The sequence below is a fragment of the Micropterus dolomieu genome, linkage group LG04, assembly GCF_021292245.1.
Source record: "Micropterus dolomieu isolate WLL.071019.BEF.003 ecotype Adirondacks linkage group LG04, ASM2129224v1, whole genome shotgun sequence".
Classification (NCBI taxonomy): domain Eukaryota; kingdom Metazoa; phylum Chordata; class Actinopteri; order Centrarchiformes; family Centrarchidae; genus Micropterus; species Micropterus dolomieu.
The window spans coordinates 32,412,393-32,439,358 of NC_060153.1; the positions used below are offsets into that span (position 1 = coordinate 32,412,393).

General features: G+C 44.2%; 1 protein-coding gene and 1 long non-coding RNA gene across 4 annotated transcripts; one reads left to right on the forward strand and one right to left on the reverse strand.

Annotated features, from left to right (window-relative positions):
* Window positions 1-48: 48 nt before the first annotated feature.
* Window positions 49-26,966, reverse strand: zdhhc5a (zinc finger DHHC-type palmitoyltransferase 5a). Of its 3 annotated transcripts, none has more exons than XM_046047954.1 (12): window positions 24,999-26,966; window positions 21,019-21,140; window positions 16,723-16,880; window positions 14,927-15,099; window positions 14,429-14,531; window positions 13,376-13,467; window positions 12,903-13,029; window positions 9,750-9,858; window positions 9,528-9,637; window positions 4,138-5,282; window positions 3,969-3,975; window positions 1,891-2,034 (listed from the first exon to the last, which is right to left on the reverse strand). In XM_046047954.1, exons 1-12 carry the CDS (start codon window positions 25,160-25,162, stop codon window positions 2,029-2,031), a joined length of 2,316 nt encoding a protein of 771 aa, XP_045903910.1. In that variant the 5' UTR covers window positions 25,163-26,966; the 3' UTR covers window positions 1,891-2,028. The 3 variants fall into 3 exon arrangements, 2 of the variants coding, with proteins under 2 accessions (XP_045903909.1, XP_045903910.1); XR_006824868.1 differs by having other exon boundaries at window positions 1,896-2,034; window positions 3,969-4,165; window positions 4,203-5,282; XM_046047953.1 differs by lacking the exon at window positions 3,969-3,975 and having other exon boundaries at window positions 49-2,034.
* LOC123970088 lies at window positions 14,358-16,899 on the forward strand. The gene is made up of 4 exons (XR_006824869.1): window positions 14,358-14,591; window positions 14,822-15,128; window positions 16,011-16,092; window positions 16,733-16,899. It is a non-coding gene; the product is annotated as an uncharacterized LOC123970088 (long non-coding RNA).

The window sequence follows — 26,966 nt, forward strand, 5'->3', positions numbered from 1 at the left end:
CATTTCCTCGTGGTTGGTTGGGAAAAAAAAAAAAAAGAGTGACGAGTGTTCACCTCTTTGTTTTAAGTTTATTATCAATTTCACGGTCCTGCACCACATCCACCCATCCACAAACACACTCACACACACATTAAGCTGTACAATACACACATTGGTCATTTCTTTGATTTGCATCGAGCACCTTCATTCACAAATGAAGTTAAATTTACATTAATTTGGAGACCAGATGGAATTTCAGGAATCTGGTCTACAGTCTGAATATTAGGACACGGTATTTTAAATAAGACGTCCGTGTCTGAGAGAGTTTGCGGCCCTGTTTTTTTTTTGTTTGTTTTCTTTCCCCAGAATAGAACATTTAAGAAATTGGAGCTGAGATTCTTTCACAGAGGATCAACTGAGGAGCTTCAACCAAAACCAACTGGAAGGGCCCTCTCATCATAAATCTGAAACTGACAACACGACCCCTCTTTTGAGTCGATACTAAAAACTCTTCATTTATCAATAGCTGTATTTTCATATAAATCCATATAAAACAATTTCAAATTAAATAGGTGACATAAAAAAAAACACTTGAAATTTCAAGGCAACTGCTCAAGGAAAACATTTTCTAGAAGTACGTGCCTCGTCTTAAGGAACCCGTTAACAACCAAAGGCCAAACCATGATTATCATTTACTTTCCCACTTCCTGTTTGTTCAAACAGACGACATGGTCCACAGCCAAACACGGCGGCCTACAGTGGCTGGTAAGAGTAGTGCATGCTGCAGTCCGGTAAAAATGCCACTCTAAAAAATGAAGATAAAGAAAAAGACATCCACATTTGAAATCACATCGTCCTGTACAAACATATTCACATCTAGGAAGAAATCAACGAGTTAAAAGGCGAATCAGCATTGTGGTTTTTTCTCACTGTCGTATTTCTTCCCTAAAGTCAGTTCACACGGCGACGTGGATCGATCGACAGCGCCGGGGTCCCGCTGTGGTCTCTCGGGTCCGTGACAGATCCCTCCGACTGCCTGATTTTTGTGACCTCCTGTCGGCTGCGAACGAGGCGGCGGCCTCGAGGAGAGCGGCGTCGCCTGGGAACGCTTGGTCCAACGCAACCGCACCACGCTCCGTTTGGGTGGATGCTGGTGTTAAAAAGTAGGGTTTAACTGACAACTAGCTATCACTTGATCAACACTGAACTGGTTGTCTATGGGAAGCCCTTAACTTTGAATGAATCTTTCCGGGTTTCAACAGACCGCACCAACGTGTTCGCTGATCTTCTAAATATCACATCTGCGTCGATTTGACCTTAAATGCAGCTTCAGTCCCAAAGTGCTGATACCTACAGCGGTCAAACCCTAATCCACCCCTCTGGTGGGGATCAGACTCCTCCCCCTGGCAGTGGCAGTGCCTTGCGCTGCTATACTTTTCTAAAGTAACACCCAGACCAGTTAAGAGGCCTGCGCCACCTCCCGAGCTACAGCGAGGAGGAAACCCACAGAAACCAGGAGGCAAATCTTGTTTGTTTGCACCGGTGAAATCCCAACAAATGTTCTTCTCTGTCCCGGTACCTACGTCAGTCATTTTCCCAGCAGTTACTGAGGTGGATGTCTGGAAGCAGGACAGCCCTGTGCCGTTTAGCTGCACAGGCAGTGAGCCAATCAGGAGCAAGACCCAGACAAAATGGTCCAGTCCCTCCTCAGATGTCCGGGTCTACAGCAGCTCCTTGTATCGTCCAAATCTGTCCCAGGAAAGCAGAAAGAGGGCAGTATTTCCTCGTCGTCACAGTGGTCCAAGACAAGCTGCTACTCACACAGAAATCTCGTAGGTCGTGCCTCCGACGCCAGTCACCTTCTTTACCGCGCCACCCTGGGGCTTATGGGCGGGACTCCGCATCAACGGCGAGTTAGGATAGGCCGCTCCGGGGCGGGCGGACACGCTGACTGGGTGAGAGGGAGAGGAAGGGGCGGAGCAGGAGGAGGAGGTGGAGGAGAAGGGCTTGCCGCCATTGGTCCGACCGAGAGGTTTCATCTGGATCAGCTCATCCCTGGTGTTAGAAAAACACAAAGAGACAGAATCAGTGGCGGCCAGGAGAGGAAGTCCAGGGCTGATGAAGAGCAGATGCAGACCTCGATGACATAAAGCCAGTATTTTACCACTTCACTCATTCCTACAATACACACACACTACACTGAAGTTCAGTCCATCTGGACCTGCAGGAAGGAGGACACATCAGTGCATCACACATGGTGTCTGACGCACATGTCGTGTATTCTCTCATCTCGAGCAGAATAACGACTAACAGCAGCTGGTTTCCTGCAGACAACTTAAATTAGCACTTAGATCGCAATTTAACATCCCAGCCAAAGAACAAACGACGGATGGAAACCAGGCGTTTTATTTAGCATCATTATTGTTTTGTTAGATGATATTTTTCAGTCCTTCTCAGGAGTTTTTAACAATTTCTTGGAATCTATGACTTAATGAAAGTACAGCGTTGACTGATTAGGGTGTTAGCAGATGGGTTTAGTAGCGCTTTCACTTTTAAAAGCAGCATGCTAAAAATCACATCTAGCGGTTATCTCTTACTTGCTTCCAACGCCACAAACGAGTAGGGGTGGGAATCACCAGAGGCCCCACGATACGATATTTATATTGCAATTTTAAATATATTGAGATATATTGCAATTTATTACCTTTTTCCAACTTTTAGGTCCCTAAAGTCAAACTTTGTCAACATCTGTTTATCTAAAAAGAGACATTTCTCTGTTTGTTCATGTCACTTTTTCAGTCCTCTAGATGGTCCTGTTAAGTTTTCTAGTGGACTAAAAGAACAATAGATTTTATTATTCTAGTACCAAAAAGTTAAAACTCCCATCTGCAATTTATATACTAAAATATCGATACTTGGCGTCCGTGTATCGCCATGGCAAACATCACGATACTATGCTCTATTGGGTTTTTTTGCCCCCACTCCTACAAACGAGCCACAGAATCCGCCCTCTTTCAGCAGACGTTGGTCCACTTCCAGGCAGCGGTCCTGTCGGGACCAGAATCCGTTTTAACAGAACCTAAAGCTCCCTTTTTTCAGCTTAACACCACTATGTTCCTGAGAAATGATCACTGCGTTTCCTTTAGTAGTCGCTTAATCTGAGGACCACACTATATGCACTCACGCTCTACACACTCCTGTAGTCATCAAGGTCACAACGAAGACACACAATGAGACATCCTGTCCAGAACCTGCAGCAGCAGTAGTAAAACTGCATGAGTTACTCCACAACAAACAAACAAACACACACAAACAATGAGCAGGATGGACAGAAACACACACACGTGTCAACATGTCAGAAGGTCGTAATGTAAAAAGTCTGGCTGCGTCACACAAAGCTGATACTGAACTACAACTCAAAACGGTTGGATGTGGTGCTGCTGTTCATTCCTGAGAGCTACGCCGACTCTAACTGCCTCTTTCTATAATCACTCACTTTACTATCAGTTCTGCTGCTGCTTTATGCTTTTCTTCATACATACATTGTTTACTTATATTCTAAAACTAAAACTGCCCGCTTAACTCCTTCCTTTCTCCGTTACACTGATGTAGGGCGAGAGGGCCAAAAATATTATTGGATATCGATAATTATCAGGATAAATGTCAAAATCATTATTTTGTTCAAGATGTTGTCGCTTCTGACTGAAAGTTGGAAAAACCAGATGATAGTTTTACAGTCAGACAGAACATTCAGAACTATTATGATAAAATCTTCTTCTCAACAAATACACACGAGGAAAATGAAGTATTGATTTGTTGCCCCGCCCTACGCTGATGGTTACGGTTTCTATGGTCACAGCTTTCATGCACTGGCACACAATTCAGAAGACGGCGATAATGCAGGGGACAAAAACAAACCGAGGTCCTTCTAACAGAAAGCTCACAGACAAATGGAAGACAAGCAAACGGGAAAAGGAGGAGGAACTCACAGGAAATCTGGCAGGAGGAGGAGGTGAGAAGGGAAGAGGAGGAGGAGGAGGAGGAGGAGGAGGAGGAGCAGCAGTCAATCAGGAAGTCAGGTTTTCAGGCGAGCAGGTGGTTTTTTTCAGGGTTAGCAGCAAACCAATCGTCCCGACAAAAGGCGAAACTCATACTCACTTCGGCGCTTGTATTCCTCCTCCTCCTCCTCCTCCCATTCCTCCACTTTCTCCTCCTCCTCCTACCCCCGCCGCGTTCGCTCCAGCTGACGCAGACGCCTTTCGGACCAGCCGATACTGCATTTCAGCGGCGGCGGCGCTCGAATAAGAGAGCGACTTTCCCAGAGGCGGAGGGTGCGGGGAGCGGGGTGGGTGGGTCGTGGAGGAGGAGCCCAGAGGGGTGTCAGTGGAGCGGGTGCGGAAGGGATAAGCGTGGTGGGGTGGTGCGTGAGGGGCAGCGAAGCGGGGAGGGCGGGAAGTAGAGGAAGAGGAGGAGGAGTGGTGGTGGTGATGGGAGTGGTGGTGGTGGTGGTGGTGGTGATGGTGTGGGGGAGGCGGGGCCGAGGAGGGGGGGGGGACCGAGGCCTGATTGGCAGGCGGGGGGAGAACGCCGGCGTGGGGCTCGCCCAGCAGTCGCTCCCTCTCTGGAGGAGGCGGCGGGGAGGAGGATGTGGAGGAAGAGGAGCGATGGAGGAAGGGGTGGGGGTGGTGGTGGTGGTGGTGGGGGTGGGAGGAGCGGTGGTGGTGAAGGGGCGACTGGGAGGACTGGGAGGACTGGGAGTGCATCTCAGCAATTCTCTGTTGTGACAACAGAAAGGGGGAGCTGTAGCCGCCTGCTGCCGGCGTGCAGGGTCTCCCAGAGGAAACCTCAGGGGCCGCCGAACCCGCCACCACTCCTTTGTCGAAATCGTCACCGCCTGCCAGTAAGCTGTCGTACGACAGGCTCCCGTTGCGGGACGGGTGATGAGGCGGGGGCGTCTGATTGGCTAAGCTCTTGAAGCTGGTCGAGGTGGTGGTAGCCTCGGAGACTTGGGCGGCGCCCGCTGAGGTGTGCGTGGAGCTGGAAGATCGCGACGCCACTCCCGATAGGACGGTGGGGTCGGAGAAGGAGGGATACGAGCGTCCGCCAAGCGAGTAGCCGGGGATGCCCCCTCCTCCCGCCTCTCTTCCTCCCTCCCTCCTCTCCCCCCCTCCTCTGTCAGCTGACGTGTCCCTCCTATCCAGGCTGGGCTGCGAGCGGAAACCGGGCTGCTGGCTGGCCTGGAGGAGGGAGGAGGTGGAGGAGGAGGAGTCCCTGGCACTGCCGACACTCTCCCCTCGACTTAACTGGAGGAAGCAGGAGGAGAAAGAGGAGGGAAGGTGAAGGACAGAGGGGCAGAAGGAGGGAAGAGAGACAACAAGAAGCTGAGCAGAGAAGAGTAGAGCAGTACGTAGGAATAGATACTCTGACTAGGACGCAGCCGCCTCCCTGTCATGTGATGTACTGCTCCATGCCCCGCCCACACAGCATTTTCCTGAGATAAAATAAATCTTACTTTTGTTTTTCTTGATGGCAATACAGGGTTTATGAATAATACATCTATTTATTAGAAATAGTCTCACTGCTGTTTATAAAGCCCCTCCGCCGCCGCACGCCACCAGCTCGCCTCGCCTCCGTTTGGTTTTCCCATGTGGAACGTGTACCTGCTACTTTTTTTTTTCCTATCACCTCCGTAAAGGATCCAAGCAAGCTGAGGCGATACTAAGAGGTGAGGTGAAAACACAGCAGGCTGCTGATTGGTCAGAGTGAATCGTCACTATTAACTGCATCATCATCATTGCGTGCGCCCGACAGAGGCAACAGGAAGTTTTATATTTTACAGTTTACATATGTTATTATTTAATCCCTAAATCCACTTCTGAGAAGTTCTGAGGTGAGAAATGAGCTGTGTAGATTTCCAATATCGACAGTTTTACGAGAAGTGATGGCGGAACAAAAATGTGCTTAAACGTTTTCAGAGTTAAGGAGCGCCGCAAGTGGCGGCGGGGGAAAAAAGGGGACTGCCGTTACTTTGATATTATTATTATTATAATTATATCAGACGTTACATTGTTAGTGTACAGTTGTGGTTACAATACTTGCTTTTAGTTTATATAATTCTATAATAAAGTAAATTACAACAAACCAGATTTTCTTCTGGCCTGGCTGTTATACTGGAGCTCCACAGGCGGCCTGTGTGACGGGGGGTCATTTCAGGTTAGTGCTCAACAGCAGTGTTTGATTTGAGACAACACTACCCTGTCAAAATTAACACACTAAGCAAGGAAGCACACAGTGTACTGCCTGTTCGTGGTAGGTAGGTGAGGGTCAGGGATAGGATTAGCCAATCAGAGGCAAAGTAAGGGGCAGGACTTGATGCAATGCAAAGTGTGTGTCAAGTCAGAGTTGTCACAAATCTGGTGGGAAAAACGACTGCTGGCGTTAAAGTCCTAGCCTGCGGGAATGGAAGCCAGATTTAGGTCCTTTGTTGCAGTGACACAGTTAGAACTTGTGTTAGCTGCCATACTGGAAAATATAAAATGACCTTTCTGTATGAGTGGGTGTTTTTACACGTTGGTAATAATGGAGCTTTAGCAAATGTAACGTCGACTTCACTTTCGCCTCTGTTGTGAATGAAACTCCGTTGCCTTGGTTACCCTTTCCTAAACTTGAGTGCTACAGCCATCGCCAACAAGCTCATCTGCTGATCTCTAATTTAAACAGCTGATCCGCAATAACATAGATAGTCTATAAAGTTATTGTTGCACATCACTAACCAAGACGCAGGATTACTCTTGTTAGAGACGTCAGACTTTATTGAGCAGCATTCGAGGCCTGTTTTAATCCATATATATGGACTGCAGTGAGTTGAATAGTCACTTTTACTATATAGTTGTCATTATTAATGAAGCAGCCTAGTTCTGAATGACAGGTTCCCTTTTATCACATGTAATTAACATCATTGAAACCAACTCAAAGGTTTTCCAAAGCCGTTTTTCTGTAATAAATGAAGCATATTTGCGCTGCGATAACAAAAGCATTTGTGTTTCCTATGTTTTATGTCACGTCATATACCATATCTCTCCCTGCACTTGGGTTGAAAAGTTCTCTTTCACGGCATTTAATTAAACATATGCTTAAAGGCAAATAAAGTTTTGATATCGGTGTCGGCCCTTAAAAAAATCATATCAGTCGAGATGATATCCTGACGCCTCAACTGCGGTAGCTCCACTTTAATCTTGAGAAGCTCCTGCAGAGCTGCAGTCTCTATTCATTCATCTTACACTGTAAATTTCCAGCTAAACTGAAGCTCGCTCTCTCTCTCTCGCAGGCCATTCGCCGGTCTTGTGCAGAGTTTTGCGAGCACGCCGACAGCTGCATGCACGCCGCGGTTCCTCGCGGGTCTATTTCAAGTAACCTGCTATTTAAAAACAATAAAATATTCTTTGTGTGGTTCATCAACGGTGATAAATTTTCCGAAAGTCCCGCGAGGTGCGAACAACTCGGCACAACACTGGTGAAGCTGGAGCTCCTCCTGCCGCTGCACACATTCACGCTACGCCTACACATGCGCGCTGCCGACCCGGGGTTAGGGTTACAATTTAGGAACTGTAAAAACATTTATTGAAAGTTTCTTCTTTTTACATGTTTATTTACAGCATTAAACTATAAAATGTTTATCGCAACAGGCTGTTTATTAACTTATTGGGAGAAAACTGGTGGTTCTTTGTAAAATCAGACGTTGAGCACCCCCATATCGCCAAAATGGCGTGATCCGCGTTTCGCAATGAAGCTTCGACTGTGAGATTGACAGTCGAATTAGGCTCCGCCCATCGAAGCATCGAACCTTCGACTATTGGGGGTCAGCCCTAATGTGAACAAATTCTTTTGACAAACTCTGTAAACAGTCTACAGGCGACATTTCCTACCAGGGAGGGGAAGAAAAGTGACAAGGAAACTAATAAAGAAGTGAGAGCTGGAACAATAAACTAAAGAGAAATGAAGGAGAACCAAAACAACAGTAACACAGAGTGCTAGAGTGACATGTGGGTGGATGTTGACCAGACATGGGTACAAATACTGAGTAGAACCAATTTATCTGTATCAGTCCACCTCTATTCAGGCACACCTGTTTTACTGACAGATGAGTCCAGTCACTGACAGTATTTCACCCACATCCAGAGCAACAGAGGCAGGAAACAAAGTTAAGGTAAGAGGGGAGGGGGGGGGGGGGGGGGGGAAATGCTTTTAGAACAATCACTTACTGATACTGATCAACAGAAAGCCACTGAGAAACCAAACCGAGATGGCCGACAGGAAATCAAAAGGAAAAACAAAAACGAAGATGCATTAGACTGAAATCAAAGAGATAAAAGAAGCACAGATGGAAAACACACCCACGCTGATCCCCCCTTGTGATGTAAACTCAGACACTGACCGTCCACACACGCACACACACTATAAATATGATTTGTGTGTGTGTTAGTATCGAGAGGCCGGTACTAGTAAGCAGGCTGTTCGAGATCAACGCTGTAAAAAGCACCGCCTAGTGACCAATCAGCTCTCTCGGAAAATGGTTATCACTTCTGTGGAGGATCCCACAGACTTTGAATGTGTTTTTAGATTTCCCAGCAGGGAGTGATGGCGGGTAACGTTAGCGGCGCCGGAGCTGAACACAGCCTCAAAAGACCGGCAGGGAACAGAGTGCCGAGGGGATTTAACGTCGCAGAGCTTCAGGATGGACAGAGAAGTTTAGTTTTTGCTAAACCGTTAAGTGCTGCTAACTAGCCAGCTAGCTCAGGCTGCTAGCGGTCATATTCGCTGACTCCAGTCCTTGAACCCGGCATGAAAACCGCTTCGGTACTGTATACCGTCTCGTCAAACTGGGCTCAATCAATATTTGCGAAAAGTCCCTCCCTAGCTTTGTGTTTTAACAGGAAACACGTAAATATCCGGAAGCAAACAGTCCGGTTTCCGTTTCATGGGAACTTTAACGTCTTCTTATCTTACTAAGAAAATTTAATCAGACATTTGAGTAATTATATTCAGTAATTTAATCAGTGTTGTGTGAGTTTTCCCCCGTGGTATCGAAAATGGTATCCAACGTCGATATTTGCGGCTTTTACTGTTGAAACAATGACACGCAGCCTCTACAGCTGAAACAGACCTCCTGCTCTGGCGAGGGGCGCTGAAATTATCAGCCTGTTAACGTCCACATTCACACGGGGGGGGAGGATGTTCTGTCTCCCTGCTGCTGGGTCGCTTTCAGCCGGATTACGTGTTTCACTTCTTTCTATCTTCGTTTGTAAAATAGGACGCTCTGCCGCTAGCAGATCTGTCCGTGTTGTGATTGGTCTCTGCTGATAACACGAGCCCTTTAACGGGAACCGTCTCATGACCGCTTTGGGAAACCCCGTGTCGATTTACAGAGTTGGTAACCGTCTGCTCGATTGTAGGTGAAGCCAGATAATGGAAAGATATCCTGGGGATGCTGAACTTGCTTTGTAGCGCCGACCCCTGGTGTAACACCCGTCTGTGTGTTTATGCATTACCTGGTTGGCATAAGCATGTGTGAGCGCTGTGTGGTTCTTGCCAGGGCTGTAGGTGGGCCTGTATTTGTACATGGTGGGGGTGGGAGGGGCTTTGTTCAGTAGACTGCACTCTGCAGGAAGAGAAAGAATAAAAAGTCTCCGTGTGAAATCAACATGGAATAAGATGTTGAGTTGTTCATGTGCAGATGGCTGGTTACAGGCAGAGCAGTTAAGAAACATTACCCTCTGTGTTTCCTCTGGAGATCCCAGGGTAGCGGAGCTCTGGTTTAGGAGGGGGAGGAGGCTCGGCGTCACATGACTGGCTCTCCATCATCTCCAGACTGGACTTGGACTGGAAAGAAGAGAAAAGACAGATGAGAATCTCAGACAGGAAGTCAAAGTGTGACATTCAGTCGACTGAGACACAGTGACAGAAACACCTGCGGCAATGAGTGGAGACGCATTGACGTGTAAACGCTCCGTATTTGTATTCGACCACTCAAAGCGCTTTTACACTTTCGCACACATTCATACTCTGGCCGAATGTGGTTCAGTATCTTGCCCACTTCGACATGCAGCCTGGAGCGATTGAACCGCCGACCTTCAGATTAACCTGTAGTACATTCACCTGCCAGTTGGTGGCGAGTGTGCATATTAATTGGCTGTTGTCTAGTAGTCTCGTCTTCAAACTCGCGTATGACCTCGTTGTCCAACGTTAGCTTCACACTGGTAGACTACATCACTACATACAGGGTATATAAAGGAAACCTGAAGTAAAATTCTAAACCTTTTTAAGACCTTTTCAACATATTTTAAGACTGCCGCGCCACTTTTGAGCTGTAACCGATTAAATCAGCCAGCAAATCCTGTGAACCACAGTGTAACTTTGTGTTGTAGCTGGTTTAAACTAGATAATGTGAGCTTGCCTGCAATAATGTGTGTGATAACTTTCATCGACCACTTGATCAATACAACAAAATTCAAAGAGGCCAGGAGGGAACAAAGATGAGGAGAATAAACTGAGTGATAAATAACGTAAGTAGTGCAGGCGGTGCAGCACAGGAACTGGTCTAAATGACTGGATTAGTATAATATTATATTATTAAATTAAAAGTATATTGGTAATTTAATGGTATACTATAAGTTTGATATTATGTTACTATATTCAATATAATAGAATATAACTTACCACTAGTATAATATTAATTCAAATTACAGCCGTTTCAGTTTGGGGTTGTTTTTTATTCATTAACTTTGTTTTTCAGGAACGGGGCTGTTCAGGCGGCCGCAGAGCGACCGGCCACCCGGGTTAATCCCGTCACTCCTGATCGCCACTCCGACTACGTTTTGGGCGATTAGCATTGAGGGTCCGGCGGGGTGGGAGATTACGGTCGGTTGTATTCGTAAATCATTTTCCGGTTTGCACGGATCCATTTTTTGGAGCGCGTTCAAGAGTGAAATAGGTGCACGGTAGATCCCTGCGCCGTAACGACAAATCACAGTTGCTACTCACTGCCTGTCTAGTGTTTTTGGCTATGCATTATGAATAAATACGTTCACCTACACTTTTAGCAAACAAACTCTTTGGACAAACAGGATTTTCACGTTGAAAAAAAGATCTTCAAAATTTAATACCTTGTTAAAAGGCGATTAAGACTTTTTACTGGCCTTAATTTTCACAAAATTACTTTATCACCTTCTAAGACTTTAAGACCCTGCAGACACCCTGTACATGGCTATAGTAAAATGTCACAGCAGTTCTGAAGTTTCTTTAGAAAGCCCAATGTTTGTGATGTGGTTGATAAACCGACGGATTGATGGTGGACGATGAACGACGAACATTTATCAGTCAGCGGCAGCTAATGTTGCAGGGAAGAGGCATCTGACATCTTTTCCCTCCGCGTCCTGTTCTGTACATTCAATGTTACTGTGGTCGAGTTGTTTTTGAACGTATCCTCGGTTTAGCGGCCTATTTATACAAATGCTGCAAAATATATTAGAGCTTGCAATTTTGCCCAGTTGCTGCAATATTTCTGCAATGAACTTGGGGCGGCTGTGGCTCAGGTGGGAGAGCAGTTTGCCCACTAATCAGAAGATCGGCAGTCTGCATCCAAGTGTCCTTGGGTAAAACCCAAAACTGCTTCCGATGGCTGTTCCATCAGTGTATGAATGTTAATTTCGGTTTCTGATTAGCAGTTGGCACCTTGGCTTCCACCATCAGCGGCAGAAAAGCGCTCCGAGTGGTCGGACGACTAGAAAGTACATACCACCATTTACCATAAATAAAATGCCAAATTAGAAGAATCCCTCTAAACGTCTCCATTAAAACTATGTACTGGACGATTAATTGAAAAGTATTCAAAACCAAACTTCAGAGCCTCTAACCGACGTAATTTTACCATGTCGGTTATTTATAAATATTTTCCCTACAGTGTGTGTTCATGTACTTTCCCCTTAAAAACATACTAGTGTGTGTGTGTGTGTGGTCATGTGACTCCGCCACGTCCAGTCCAGCTCAGCTTCCAGACCAGAGTCAGCTGGCGCTTCACTTTCCAGCAGTTGGCGAACAGTCAGACATCCATTTTACAAACTCGCTTGCTTTTTCCGTCACTTTCTGCCCGCTCGCTCTCACCTCTTTCGCTCCTCCACTCGCTCGCTACGAACACACGGCGCTCCTTAAGACCTGACGTTAACTCCACCGCTCTTATAACAGCAGCTGTCACGTAGCTTACATGTCCTTTGATGAATGAGGAGAGGAAGCTAGCAAAGCAATATAGGGGAACCGTGTCTCCATCATTCGGACGTCAACATCACCTTATCAATCAACATTTAGATAATGGATTTTTTTAAATCTGTGAATCAAAAAAAATAAATGAATCCCAGCTTTAATAATTGAACATATTTACAGTACGAACCTCATCAGTGAACTATGAGGGCAAAAAACCCAACATTAAAAACAAAATAATCGTAATCGAGGTAAAATGTTCAATACATCGTGATTTTGATTTTAGGTGAAATCGTGCAGCCCTGCTATAAGATGATCAAGTTCAAATCCAATGTTCTGATCTAAAGTAGGGCTGCACTGATCCGATACCGATATCAATGGCTGGACTGGGTATCTGTGACAAGGGGCACCAGTAGACCCGAACATTTTGCTAGGAGAGCTAACAAAGCGTGGAGAGAGCTAAAAACAAAGGGGTTAGCAGTGTGGAGGCATTTCACCTCTTGTCAAGCCTGATGCTGCGAAAGAACGGTTCCCAGTCTCTTCCTCGCAGTGAGGAACACAACATACTCATTTCACACCGGTAAACGCATCGGTATTCGGCATCAGCCGCTACCCAAAGCCAGGATGATGACACAGCAGTTTTTATGGCACACACATCCAGCTGTTCTCACCCTGTGCAGTTCTCCCTGAATGCCGTTGTCCAGGATCTTTGCAGCCAGCTGGGCCTCTGTCAGCTGTGGCCGCAGAAACGGAGGCTGCACACACACACTCTGCACACACTTCTTTCTGCCCAGATACCTTTAAAGAGCACAGACACATGATAAAGATCAACCACGACAAGTACACTGTTGTTACAGGCTTTATTTTGTACGCGGTGAGGCACTAGCTGAACTCTGGAACATGCTGCATATCTTCAGGGCAGGTGTAAGATAACAAAGACGTAAATACTCCGAGCATTCTCATTTTCTCTGATGGGCTTTGGATGTTTTGTCTGTGTGGCTGTACAGCGCACACTGAGGAAGTCAGAAATGTTTGGTGCTGTGTCTGGATTACGGATAGAGACGTGCTTTTGTCAGGTTATGTTATGCTTATGATCAGCCATCCTGAGAGAGCAGTAGTTAAATTAGAAGTTAAAAAAAAGCACCTGGGTGCTAGTGAGCTGCAGAGGACATGAGAGACATTTTTCCAACAGCCATTGGTGAAGGGGTTAACACCTCCTCTGAACTTCCCTGTCACCTGGGGGAAGACAAAAGGAGACAGAACAGAGAGAGATACAGAGTTACACAGAAAAACAAGCATTAAGATGTACAAACATTCATTCAAAAGATGACAGCAATATCAAAGTTTGTTAAATTTTCAAGATTTTAGGAGGTCATAATATGCTTATTATATTATTATTATTATTATTATTGAGTTATATCCCTTTTTTATGCATGTAACAGGTTTGCAAAGTGAAAAAACCCATTTCCCACAGAAAACTCTGCTCTGAACTGAAAACAGCTCGTTTGTAGTCCAGCCGCTTCCCTTTCATCCTTGTGACGTCACAGGGATGAAAGCTAAACGCGCCTCATATAACGCTCGCCGAGCGGCGACTCCGACACGCCCTCAGAAACGGCGAGCTGCAGCACACAGCTCTCCTCTCCCTTCCAAACACTAGCTACCCTCCAGGCAGTCAGTGGACATAAAGTTGTTCCTGTGATGTAGAGACAGAGCTCAGTTAAAACTTTATGGATACAGATTAATAACTCACCGCTCTGAAACTCTCGCTCCAGTCCGGCTGAACCCGAACCGTTTACCGGCTTCTCGCTGACCCGCCCTACTCTGCTTCTGATTGGCTAGTAGTCCTTAACTAGGAACTGAGCATGTGCAACTCCCAACAAAGATCTTGTATAAGTTGAGATGTATCACTCCATAGCTAAAACGGAGCCTTCAACACAGGCTGAAAAGAGGAGCTGCAGCAATGTGCAGTATGACAAAAATATGGTGTTTTTTGAAAATGAAACCATGTAAACCTGCTCTGGTACAACCCCTAAATAAGATTATGAACCTGAAAATGAGCAGAATATGACCACTTTAATATAATTTAAGGCATGGATACTTAATCTAAATGTGTTCCAAATTACATCACTGTAAATTTTCAAAAATCAACTACAGAATTCTCTTTTACCTGTCACTGGTACACACTGAGTTTTCCTACCTGTTCATTGGTAGTCCTGCCTCTGGCCACAAGCACAATGTGGAAACCAGTGAGGCCAGCAACAGGGATGAAGAACAGGCCTGCGACACACATTACAGCCAGCCTGACAGCACAGGTCAAGGAGAATCTTAAGAGACCAGATTCAAGAGATACATGGAAAATGGTAAGTCCCTCTATGAAAGCATAATATTTTGATAGACTTCACGGCAATACGCCCGTAAGGTTTCAATATTCCTTGTGTATAAATGGACAGCTTGGCCTGGTGGTGGTGTTAGACAAGCAAGAGTCACCAAATAATTAGAATTCATCATGGAAATCTGTTGCCCAGTCAAATCATCACAGCCTGACATTGCCATATTTTCCAGTAATTAAAATACTTTGATGTCCCAACAGTACTTAGCACAAAAAACTCAATGTGCTATCAAAGGGAGTGAAATCCTCCCACGCGATACTGAAAATAATCCTCAGGAAATCTGATACCAGGTCCATAAAGGATACGTGACGATGGCGTGCAGGCGGTCGATGTTCTGGCGATGGTAGAGGATAAAGAGCAGGCCAAAGCCAAACACAGCCATGATGTGAGCTGTCAGGGACAGGAGGAAGAGGAAGAAGTAGCGGTAGTTCCTCCTGCCGATGCAGTTGTTCACCCACGGACAGTGGTGGTCGAAGTCCTACGTAATGAGAGTTAAAAGACACTGTGGTAAGAAAACTAGTACAGTGAACGGCATACGTCTGCACCGTCCAACACTGACACAGCATTTACTTCTGAAAAACATGAAGTTGCCTCTCAAATGAATTATTAATAAATATGTCATTGAAAATATATATTTAATTGACCAGTTTCAAGTTCATGTCCCCCCCTTTGTGGTCTGAACAGTTAGTGGGAACTAAAGTGGGAATTTGGTGAATGAAGCTGAGGGTTAACTTCATTCTGGTACCTTTGTAGTAGGTTTCCCAGATTCCATCTCTGTAGTACGTGAACTGCGTCCTGTGACAGAGACCCTGTAAAAGCCAATTTAAACTTTTGCATCCAATCTGAAAGCCTATGCCTAGCTACATATCCTACGCCGCGCATTAACACGCACCTTGCCCAAAAATATAACTATAGGTCGCAGTGATGCTAGAATTGTTCTTGGTCGGCTTGGTAGCATCGCACATTCTCCAAGCCCCCTGGAAGTTTTACTAATTTTACTAGTGGCCAAACCATTTTCCCAATTTCTTTTTGCATCACAACCCCCAAAAAATAACTTTTTACTATCACAATTTGATCCGTTCGGTCCGAGAGAGCCCCACAATTATTAGTCATTTTCTTCAAACAAAAGATAATATCCACCCATCAACAGAATAAAAAGGTTTAAAATCTTTCCACCTTAAGTAAATTAACTTCTCCCCAGCCAGATACATAACAGAGGTACCCAACTACTCAGTTTAACTAGCTTGTTAGCTAGCGTTAAATAAATCCTACCAGTCTTGATAAAATTCCAGGTTTGTGGTCCCACCGAAGTTGTCGTGAGATCCGCGCCTTTGCTCACATTAATGAACAATTGCTTTGATCTTCCGCCAGTGTTCTTTGTCATTTTAGCCGGTGAATGGTCTGCGATGATCAGCTACCAAGCTCTGAGGCTTATCGCTACTTCCATAGTAATGAGGCTTTGTGAACGGAGGTAAGACACAACCTTGTCTAGCTGTTTTGGATTTGTCTTCTTTGTTATAGATGGTGACTGTAGCATTAGCTTTTCTTTTTGACAGTGGGCTTTTTCCCAGTCAAACTTCACTTTTGACTGTGTTATCCTGCAACCATTAAACAAATCTCACAACAATAAGAGCAGACATCACGTCCACAGCGGTGGATTACTAAACTCAGTTAGGTCTCAGCTGTCTGAAAGTTGATTTTTATATAAACGCTGAAGGGAAAAGAAACATCTTGTTTTTGTGTGATCCCTAAATGGCATGACGACAAACAGAGGGGAATAACGTTTTTAGGTGGGGGGGGGGGGGGGGGGGGGGGGACTACTGCGGCGTTGACATGAACCCAGTGCATTTTGGGTATGCCTGCTGTCACACCAATGTATACCTTCATGTGAGTCGGGAGAATACAAAGTCTCTTGGCGTCCATTACAGAAACATTTTATGGGTGTATAATGCATCTAAAGTGCTGCTGGTGGTTGTATTTGAGCTTTTTGATAAGTGTGCATGGTGCAGCCGTATTAGGGAACTTTGAAACATAATTTATTTAGAGAGCGTGTACATGAATAATGTCTGTATTATATGTAAATGGTGAAAGCGTGACACACCTCGACACAGTTGTCACAGACGGAGCAATGGGAGCACCGCGGTGGCCGGTAAAAGCGGTAGGTTGAACACCACTTCATCCTGACCTGGATCCCTCTGATCTCCACGGTCTTGTAGAGGGGAGCACGGAAGTCATCCTCTTTGTCCTCGTCCTCCTCGGCTGCAGAGATGGGAGCAGAACACACACACACATGAACACGCCTCAACAATAAAGAGCGTTTGTGTTTTTTTACATACTGCAGGAAATCGACATCCTGCTTGCACCATGTTTTCTGCTAGTCTAGATTGGTTAGCAGCGGGTATACAGGTTTCATGGGATGAAAAGTGACAGTTATCATACAATCTACAATTGCTTATCTATGATGGTGGAGGGAAATAAATGCATCTGGGTGGAGAATCTCATCTGCGCATCCTTCTATTTATTTTTGAAAGATTTTTTTATACATACTTCGCTTAAAAAAAACCTTACAAGTTTTTTTAAGAAATAATATTTAGAGAAATTATAATAAAGCCTTTGTTCAGACATGTTCAGGCTCTGTTACTTCAGTATTCCCGGCTTAGACATAAACACCGGCTACCTGAGCATCGCTGAAACCACAATAAATCTAAATTAAATGCAAACTAAGCTAATGTAGCGTTAGCTGCCTGCCCTGCATCACTTTAGGCTAGTAAACAAATCGCTCCACATTTGCTTTTTACCGTTACATAATTTCTTGCAGGCTAGTAATATGAGTCGCGTTCGCCGGCGAGCTAACTTTACTCTCTGTGACTTTCTAATGTTCACCGTGTTTTCAGTCGACATCATCTGATTCTCGTTTGGTCTGGCAGGCTTCAGCACATAAACCTTTACTGTCTTGCATCCTTGTGTGGAGTTTATGTTGGAGTCTGTGTTGTGAGCCGGTAGTTTCATGGTGTTAGAGGGCCGCATATTGTTAGCTGCGCTGCTGTCCGGGGGGGGGCTGCATCCCGACACAGTGCCTTCACAAAAGCAGCAGAATACTGGCCTGATGCAAGCAACAGAGAAAACAGGCGTGCGCTTCAATTCTAAATGGAGGTTAGAGCCATTGAAGAAAAAGGAAGTAAAAATTTGATTTATTAAGAAGTGATTTCATTTGGGAAAATTACATAGAGCCCTTAAAGATGAGTCTCTCTGACTTTATCTGTGTAAACGAGTTTAGAATGTGCATGGTCATTGAGAACAAATAAATCTCCTCTCCCTGCCCAGAGGGGAGTCGTATATTTTTATTGCAGTGGGAAGGAATGACTTCCTGTAGCAGGGCTCAACGCTTACTCTTTTCCCCAAGGAGTACGTTCCACAAAGAAATTTAGGAGCACAGTGAAAAATATTCAAGTAACACAGTTTATTAACAAGGACACGGTCACGCCCACTGACGAAAAGCATGGCACTTCGCCGCCACGCCACCGCCACGCCGTTAACCGAAAATTCACAAGTTTTACAACATGGCCTCATCAATGTGTTAAGGGTTTCCTGGGACAGTTTTGAAGTTCATCTGGCCAACCTGTTCGGAGTGGTACATTACAGTACATCCCTCGGAGGAGTTCTTTAAAGTACAAAGTGTGTAAATCGCCAAAAATGACCATTAAATCCAAAATGGCCGACTTCCTGTTTGGTTTAGGCAATGGCTCCAAGAGCCTTTTTTGTGCTTCTGGACATGATACACGTACCACAGAAATTTTGTACCCGTAGGTGAAACTTTGTCCTGGGGCTGCTCTGTAGTGGGCGGGAAAGAACCATTTTGCAAAACCCATAAAATACAAGATTTTTCACCGCGTCTGAATTATGTGCAAAGTTTGGTGAGTTTTCAAATATGTTTAGGCCCCCAAAACTCAGGTTACTTTGCAGAAAAAAGAAAGCGTTTTTGTATAATGAGACATACAATAAAGTTTGTTACTTTATTAACAAATTGCGCCATCAAGTTCAAAAGTTCCAGCACAGAGAAAAATACGCAAACGGGCAAAAAAGGTTATTAAAACATTTACAGCCGACAAGCGCTGCAGATCAGCTGCAGCGCTCATGTCTAAGGCCGCCTAAGCGTCGCAGGTATGGGATTTTTAACGCGCCTCATTACCTGCTGTAATCAGCTGGTCCGTTTGTTTTGGAGAAGAGAAAACCAACTCCTCCTTGTAGAAACCTCCTGACTGATGAAAACTTAAACAACAACTCAGTATCAAATATTTATAGAAGGAGTGCCAATCTGACAGTCGAATCTTCACAGAGCCGTTATAAAAGGAGGGCCGTAACCTTTCAGCTATATGGGGGTGCTCAATGTCAGATTTTACATAGAACTACCGGTTTTCTTCCAATAAGTTAATATACAGCCTGTTATGATTTAAATATCAACACATAATGCTGTAAATAAACATGTAAAAAGAAAGCAGCTTTTAAAACATAACTATTAAAGGGGAAATTAAGCATTCAGTCAAGTTTACATGATTTACAAGATTGATTTCCACTCTAATCAATAATCATATAAGAAACATGACTAATGTAAATATATAAAAGAAAAACCTTTATATTTTTTGCGGCAAGGGCGCCACCATTGTGCACTACTTTATCCTGTGACGTCACGGGGTTGGTTGGCTTTAAAGGCTCTGGGCTGAGTTCAATAAAAGCGCAGTGAACGAAAGAAAGAGGTTAAGTTAGTGGAAGAGACAGTGAAAGACAGGTAGCTTAGTGGAAGATGGAGACCACAGCCACAGCACAGAAGAAAACAAAAGGGAGGCCACTATTGTATTGCTCCTGGATGTAAAAACGAGTTTTACAGGGTCGAAGCCAAGGACAAAACAGTCCATTTTCATAAACTGCCGCTGAAACGGAAAACTGTACTGCTGCGCTGGCTAACGGCTCTGAAGAGAGAGCGCCCTCCGATGGGCGCTGACTCCAGGGTTTGCAGTGAACATTTTCTGGAGGAGGATTACATTGAGGAGAAGAACTTTGAGTTTGGTAAACTAGTTGTTTGCCGGACCAACAGACTAAAGCCTGAAGTTGCTCAGTCTGTTTTCACTGCCTATAATGTGTGCTCTATAACACACTCTGACAACAGCGGGACAGAGGCATCAGTCCGCCGTAGGGAAAGGGCGCTAAAACGCATCAGCCAGGCAGGGAAGAGACAGGTAGGGCATTCAGCGACCCACAGAAGTCAGCATCAAAGATCCCCACAGCAAAATAAAAAAAAAATAAAAAAAAATCAATATTCACCAACATCTATTATAGAAACGTAGCTGATCATCATGAGCGTCTCTCTCGGTCCAAACAGCAGCATTCATAAACACGTTACCCCTCCCAAGCCCTAGCCTAAATCTTTCCATAGCAGCATATGATTTATCTGATGTATCAACGTAACAGCCGAAATTCAAAATAGACAACCGTCGGGTCTGAAAGCATTCACCTAAAACTCGCGTCCTGATTTGATTCACTAGCCAGAGAAGGTTAACAGTTGATGCAAACCTCGAAGAAATATTTCTTACCGTTACTCCAACTTTCCATAGCAGTCAGGCTCACACTTCACTCCAGACGTTAGATAATCCTCAAAAAAAGTTATCCCGAATTCACCATCGCCACCGTTTTAATAATTTTGTCATATCTGTGGTTTTAACAACTTTTTTAAATAAATTTTAATGCAAGGTGATTTTTTTTTAATATGTAGTTACTACCACTGCCAAAACATGGACGTTTCATTTCCCCTTTAAGGAAGGGGGGTAGATCGTTTTAAAACAGTACTTAGTACTTGCTCTATTATTCATATAATCCTTGTGCAGGAAAAAGGCTTTACGTCGGTCTCTAATTTTTGTTAATACAACGTACTAACTTGTCGATCATAGAGTTCAACATTTGAAAGTCTGCTGTAGTGTAGGAGGCCTACGTCAAACTTGCTGTTTGTTTGTCCCGCCCCATCCAGGCTGTGATTGGCACTGACAAGCACATGGGCTTTATGAAAAGTTAAACATGTTCAACACCAAAAGGCACTTACACAGCTAACATTAAACGGCCGGCTAGTCAAACCCTGTTTTCTTCTGCCTCACCGCTTCAGCTGCCGACGACGTATCTCCGTCTCTGAGCGGCCGGACCGGGTCATGTGTTAGTCATCTCACTCTCTTATGGTAGGTTGTAGTCTTTAACGCTGCGGTTAGATTAATCGTGCAGCCCACTTTGAACACTTTTTTTTCCATTTGACAAAAACAGCAATATAAAAACATCCAGCAGACATTATTTAGTGGCCTATTTGGAAACAAAACATCACACACATACAAAACATTAAAACCATCGACGCACTCACCTCTCGGGAAGATGCCGGGGTCCATGAATGTGGCCATACAGAAGTTAGCCAAAACAAACAGGAAGATGACTCCATTGTAGATGGGCACGGCCACTGAGAAACGCTCTGAAAGCCACGGACACCTTAAACATGAAAAGAGAAGACGGTGCCTCTGAGGGAAAACATCAAACTTCTTTCACATCATAAGGTTCAGTTGTAATAACAGTGAAGTTGCCACTTGTTGGTCTTTTGACAGATTTATAATTCTCATCACTGTAAATAAAACAAGAGCCTGAGACAGGCTGGTTATATTAATTTTTAGAATCTGTTCGAACACATGTGGAGGTGGGAGAAAAAAAAAAATCGATACAGCACAGTATCGCGACACACGGACGCCAAGTATCGATCTATTATTACATAAAATGTACATGAGAATTTTACCTTTTCGGTACAATAATAATAGAATCAATTGCTTTTTCAGCCCGCTAGAAAAAGAGTTTTTCACAATTTAAGTTGGAAAAAAGTAATAAATTCCAATACATCGCAATGTGTATAAAATTGCAGTAATATCAATATAAGTATTGCGATTGTATTGTATCGTGGGGCCTCTGGGGATTCCCACCCCTACGGATAAGCGGGAGTTGGTTTGATAATTTCACATGAGCCTGGATTTCGAGTTGATTTATTGTTGTTCATGTTCTCACAACATGTCAGTAGGCTCAGACCTGTAAAAGTGTAGGATGATTCAAAGTGAGCTGAATCATTGGTCAAGCACTTTGAATGATAAGGCTGGAAGTTTTCTCTTTATGTGTTATCGTCATAAAAAGACCAAAACCATCAATGTGTTAGTCGGCCTCTCAATCGTCTCACTCTCCAACCGGTCTGTGGCGCCTGGTTCCTACTTAACTGTTGCCTAAAATATCCTAACAGCTTTAATAGACATGACTCCTGCAGGGGGAAATGTGCATTTGTTTATTTTCAGCAGTAGGGCTGAACGATGAATCGTTTTCATATCGAAATTGCGATATAAAAGAACGCAATGGGCTGATCGTGAAGACGGCGATTAAAGTGTAGTTTAACTATACAGCGCATCTGACCCGTTTTAAACAGTCATGCTGTTACAGATTCATTCCGTTGTCATCCTAGTGTGACAGATCTGCTCGCCAACCAAAAGCGCCGTGCGCCTCCTGTTACGGTCCCACTCACCAATCAGAGCGGGCGTGTACATTTCACAACAACAAACGACACTAGAGGAAAACGTGGGATGATGGCGCCAGCAGAACCGTTTAAGTGTTTCAGCAGCGGAGAGTTCAGCCTACATGTTGTTAATTCTTCTTCTTCATCTTTCTGTGAGCCCGCTCCGCTCTGTGCGGGCTACATATCCTACATGGAGCATTTTGCCTGTCTGATTTTGCGTATTTGTTCAGCTGTCCTTGATTTTTGCGTTTCTACTATGGTTAAGTAGCTACGTAGTTAAACTGTTTCTTTGCAGTCTGTTTTAATTGCGTTTATTGTTGATGTACGATCGGGAGTCTGCAAAGGGTGTTTTATTTTGAAAATCTACCAGGTTCTCTTTGCCGTTCTGTGTCTGACTTCCTGTCTGGTTCATCTGGGGCGAGTTCAGCGCCGACAAAACGTAGCAAAACATTTTTTTCAACGGAAACTGTGGTTCCCTGAACACCCTGCTGTGAACGCGAGCGCACTGAATTTTCCTGCATTTTTAACTCCGTTGTGTTTACAAACTTGTCGCAGCTGATTGGGTAACACCTGAGACGCGCCCACCAAACGGGAGAAAACGCACCTCGAAGCCCGCTGCAGAACGTTGCAAGGAAACATGTCGTTCAATCCGACAATGTTGCAAACCGGTGCAAAACGTTTGGAGATTGAACTCGCCCTGCTCAGGTGGCTCAGATACACAAACAATACTCGTTAGTAGTTACATTCATTAATTTGGTCTTTTAATTGGATTTGCCGACAGTAAGAAAATATAAAATATCAGACCTATCCTTTATTCTCATCCACTGACTCACTTTCATATAGTGACTCCTTCACAGTTTAAAGTTACATACCGATAGAAAATTCATACAACTAAATAAGAACTAACCCGCATTTATTTTGGTGAGCGTTAGCTACCTCATAACCCCAACCCAAAAGAGATTCAACAAACACAAGGCATTATCTTGTGATCTAAAGAAACAACTACAAAACTACGTAGTTACCATATGGCTTTTTGTTAGCCAGCGAGCCAGTCACTCAAACTACCTACAGGTCCTCCAACCTGGCAACCTCCACAAAACACTTCCAATTACCAACAAAGGGTTTTTGCAGAAAATGTGTGTGTGAAAATAAACCTGGCATGGCTCACGCTGTGTGCCGATATGTAGTTGTTGCTAGGTTGTTTTGATATTTCACTATATACACATAGCAAAAAATTAAAGTTCCAATTATTTAAAACAACAAGCAGACATAAAATATATGCATACTTTAGGATTTTTGTGTTATTCCCTAGTTTTTCAGAAAGAAAGCGTTGCATTCACTGACTAGTAAGAAAAAATAATAGGAAGTGCAGCAATGCAAGCACTGACTGACTGAGGGAGAAAGAAAGAAACGGTAAGAGACTGGATGATGAGCTTTTGTCAGGGTGACAGATGTTGGCCTATTTTATCTCCCTAATCTGAAGCACAAGAGCCGACACCCCACCACATTTACCACACACACAGTCAGCGAAATTAGCAAAACAACACTGACATCGCATCCTGTCACTGTGCAGGGCTGACGGCCACACTGAGGCCGTTTACATGTGAAAACTACCTTAGTTCAGTCCAAGTTCTGCATTCATACTCAACCTCTTTTTGTTGACGGACAACAACATTGTCCAGACTGGTTCCAGTCTGCAGCACAGAATGGTTAAATCTGTTCTGTCCTGGGTGAATATTTGTTCCACATCTCTCTATTCTCGCTATCGATGAGGCAAAAAAAAAAAAAACTATTAATTAGGGCTGGGAGATACGGCCAAAAATGTTATCACGATAAAAACATTTCATATCATTCGATATCGATAATTATCACAATCTCTTTTAAATCAGTAGTTTTAAGGTGGATTTTTGCTCCTAAATAAAAATTCAAGAAACCAGATGGTTAAATTATGTGGTTAAACTTTTCTTTATGCCAAACAGTGGATCCCTTCACAAGTCTGAGTTAGAACATTTAAAACCATTATCTTTTCCAACAAAATAAATATTTTAAAAGAAAAATTAGGTGATAATTTGTTTGTGATTCAAATGAACTAAAGCAAATATTTATTGACAATATATTGAACATTTATTATATTGTTATTGTAGGATTTATTATATTATATTGCGATAATTATCATTATTGCTTTATTGCCCAGCCCTACTATTAATAACCTACTAATCTTATCCAACTACCTGTTAAACCTCATCCAACTAAGTGGGATCTTCAAACACTGCTCCAGCTTTGATTAGTTCTTGTTATCTGAACAACATGAATGTAGTGTCCAAACCATGATCAGCTCTAAGATGATTACTTCAGCGCTGATTATATAATTGACTGGACATCTTTACTGTAGCTGTATAGTAATTCATTTTAATCTGATGACCTTTGACAAAAAGAGTATAGAAATGCAACATTTCACACATCTTAATGTTCAAACGACGAAAACAGAAAATGTTCTCTGGTGCCATCGGTCTTAAGTACATTTGTTTTGCAAATGTTATCCCAGGATAAATAGCCCTGGCTCTCCTGCACACATTAAAATGTTACTGTATAGCCTCAAAATGATCCAGCTTATAGTGAACAAGCCTGGTTTAAACTTCAAGCTATCTGCCACTCGGGAGCGGTGTAACAAGCTGAACACACAACAGTGACCGAGCCGCCATTGAGGCATTTATCAGTATTCTCTCTCAAATCTCTATGTACAATGTGAGAGACCCTGAACAGGCCTGTGTGTGTGTGCGAGACGATGCACGTTTGCCACTTACGTGAAGCAGAAGAAGAGCGTGGTGGAGCCAACAAGGAAGAAAGTGGCCGCCGACACCGGGACATAGCGGGAGGGTCGCAGGGGTCTGCTGGGCGGGACGGCGCCGTGGGGAAGGGGTGACGAGGATGGACCCCGCCCTCCACTCTTACTGCTGCCACCTGGCATCACTTCTTGTGTTAGATGTGCGTGTCTGGTCAGCAGCTGCTATGCGACGGACTTCGTCATTCAGAGTTATGTGTTCATTTAGGTGTGAGAGATACAAAAAAAAAGATAGTTGAGGGCTTCCTCTTTACGTTTCCCACCAAGATGGGAGGAGGAGCAAACTCTTCTCTTAGGTTCTTAGGTCAATCCTGATCTCCTGTGTGTGAGAGAGATTAAAAGGAGCTTACAAGTTGCTCGGCTGTAAAAGCCAGTGTTTTCCTCTCGGCCAAAAAAAAACCCAGGCGGCAAGGCAGGATCAACAAACCAGCCACAGATTGTAAAGAGGAGAGGTGTCCAGACAGCTATCTTTTACAGAGCTTGAGATAAATGATACTGGATTGACTCTGTTCTACCCAACATCTCAATCAGTTACAACTACTAGCCAAGAAAAAAAATGTCTTACATGTCTCTAGAGTAATATCAGTATAAAAGGAGAAATTCTGTAAGTGAATAAAGGCTCGGTGAAAATCGTGGGAATGATTAAATAAAAACGTTTAGTTTTGAGGTGGTGTGGCGCTCTCTCGGTCCCGGCAAACGGAGAACTCCAGCCAAACTGATTAACCTTGCACCTGATGTGAACTGGTCCAGTTTTATTTGAGTGGTTTATGAATGGGAGGTTAGTGAGGTGCGAGAGTTGACAGAGGTAGACCTGTTTTGGTAGGAGATGGACTTGTAACAGCAAAAAAAATGAATTGAGGCTGAAAAAAACAAAAAGGGAAAATGCAGAGGAGAGCTTGAAAGAATTCTGGGATGATAATCCGACTTGGCTTTTTATTTTCCCTCCTCTGTGACTTTCTTCAAATTAGAAAACAGTGCAGGTTAAGACCTGAAATGGAGACGGGCTGTTTGGAGCCGTGCTAGCAAAATGTAGGGAGATTCTCTTAAATTTAGAGTTTGAAGCACCCGGAGATCAGCAGCAGTGTTAGAAAATGTCTTGTAAATAAAAAAAATGACAACCTCTCGCTCGCTCTCTGGTACAGAAGCTTTCAGTCCAGGACTCGTGTTAGAAACAACAGTCTGTAAGCGGGCCAGTGGAGTAGCCTGGTTTTCCTGTGTCGGGGCATCCCTGAGCCCTGCCGGTGGCTGATTCAAACCACCTTACCTGCCAGCTGCACCACGGATGGATTTGGACAACAGAAAGCAACAGGTGATGCTGCGGGTCTTTCCAAAACGTCTGAGGGAGAATCCAGCAGAACATCCATTAGCATCCATGTAAATAAAACGCTGAGAAAGCACGCTGGGGGTTACGTGTGAACAGATATTATCCCAACTAGCAGGCAGCAACACAGAACACCTCAGTTCCCCCACTGGGCTCCTTGTTCCGTGATGTTAGTGGAGAACCGTGCCTGTTAGTTATGTAAGCGCTGGCCTGCCAGCTACAGGCTGTTTTCTTTTTGCGATCTTCTCCAGGGACTTCCTAGGCTTTCCCTCTGCTTCCTTCCCCAGCGAAGAGCACTGAGGCTTAGATAACACCCTCCCACAACAATCCCCTGAGCAACGTCCTAAATATGACCTCAACAAAAATATGAACAACTGTGGCTTTTATGTGTTGAGCGAGAGGGAGACTCCTAGAGCCATTTGTATTTTGAGGTTTTTCAGGTTTGAAGTATTCTTTCCCAACCTCGAAATGCAAGCAAATGTCCCCATCCGGTGCTGATCAGCGGCCAGTGACGCGGATCGCTTTGTGTGCATATTAAATATCAACTTCAGCAGGTCGGCCGCCTTCACAAAACAGGGTAATCCGGTCTGATGGTTGGTCAGGATGCTG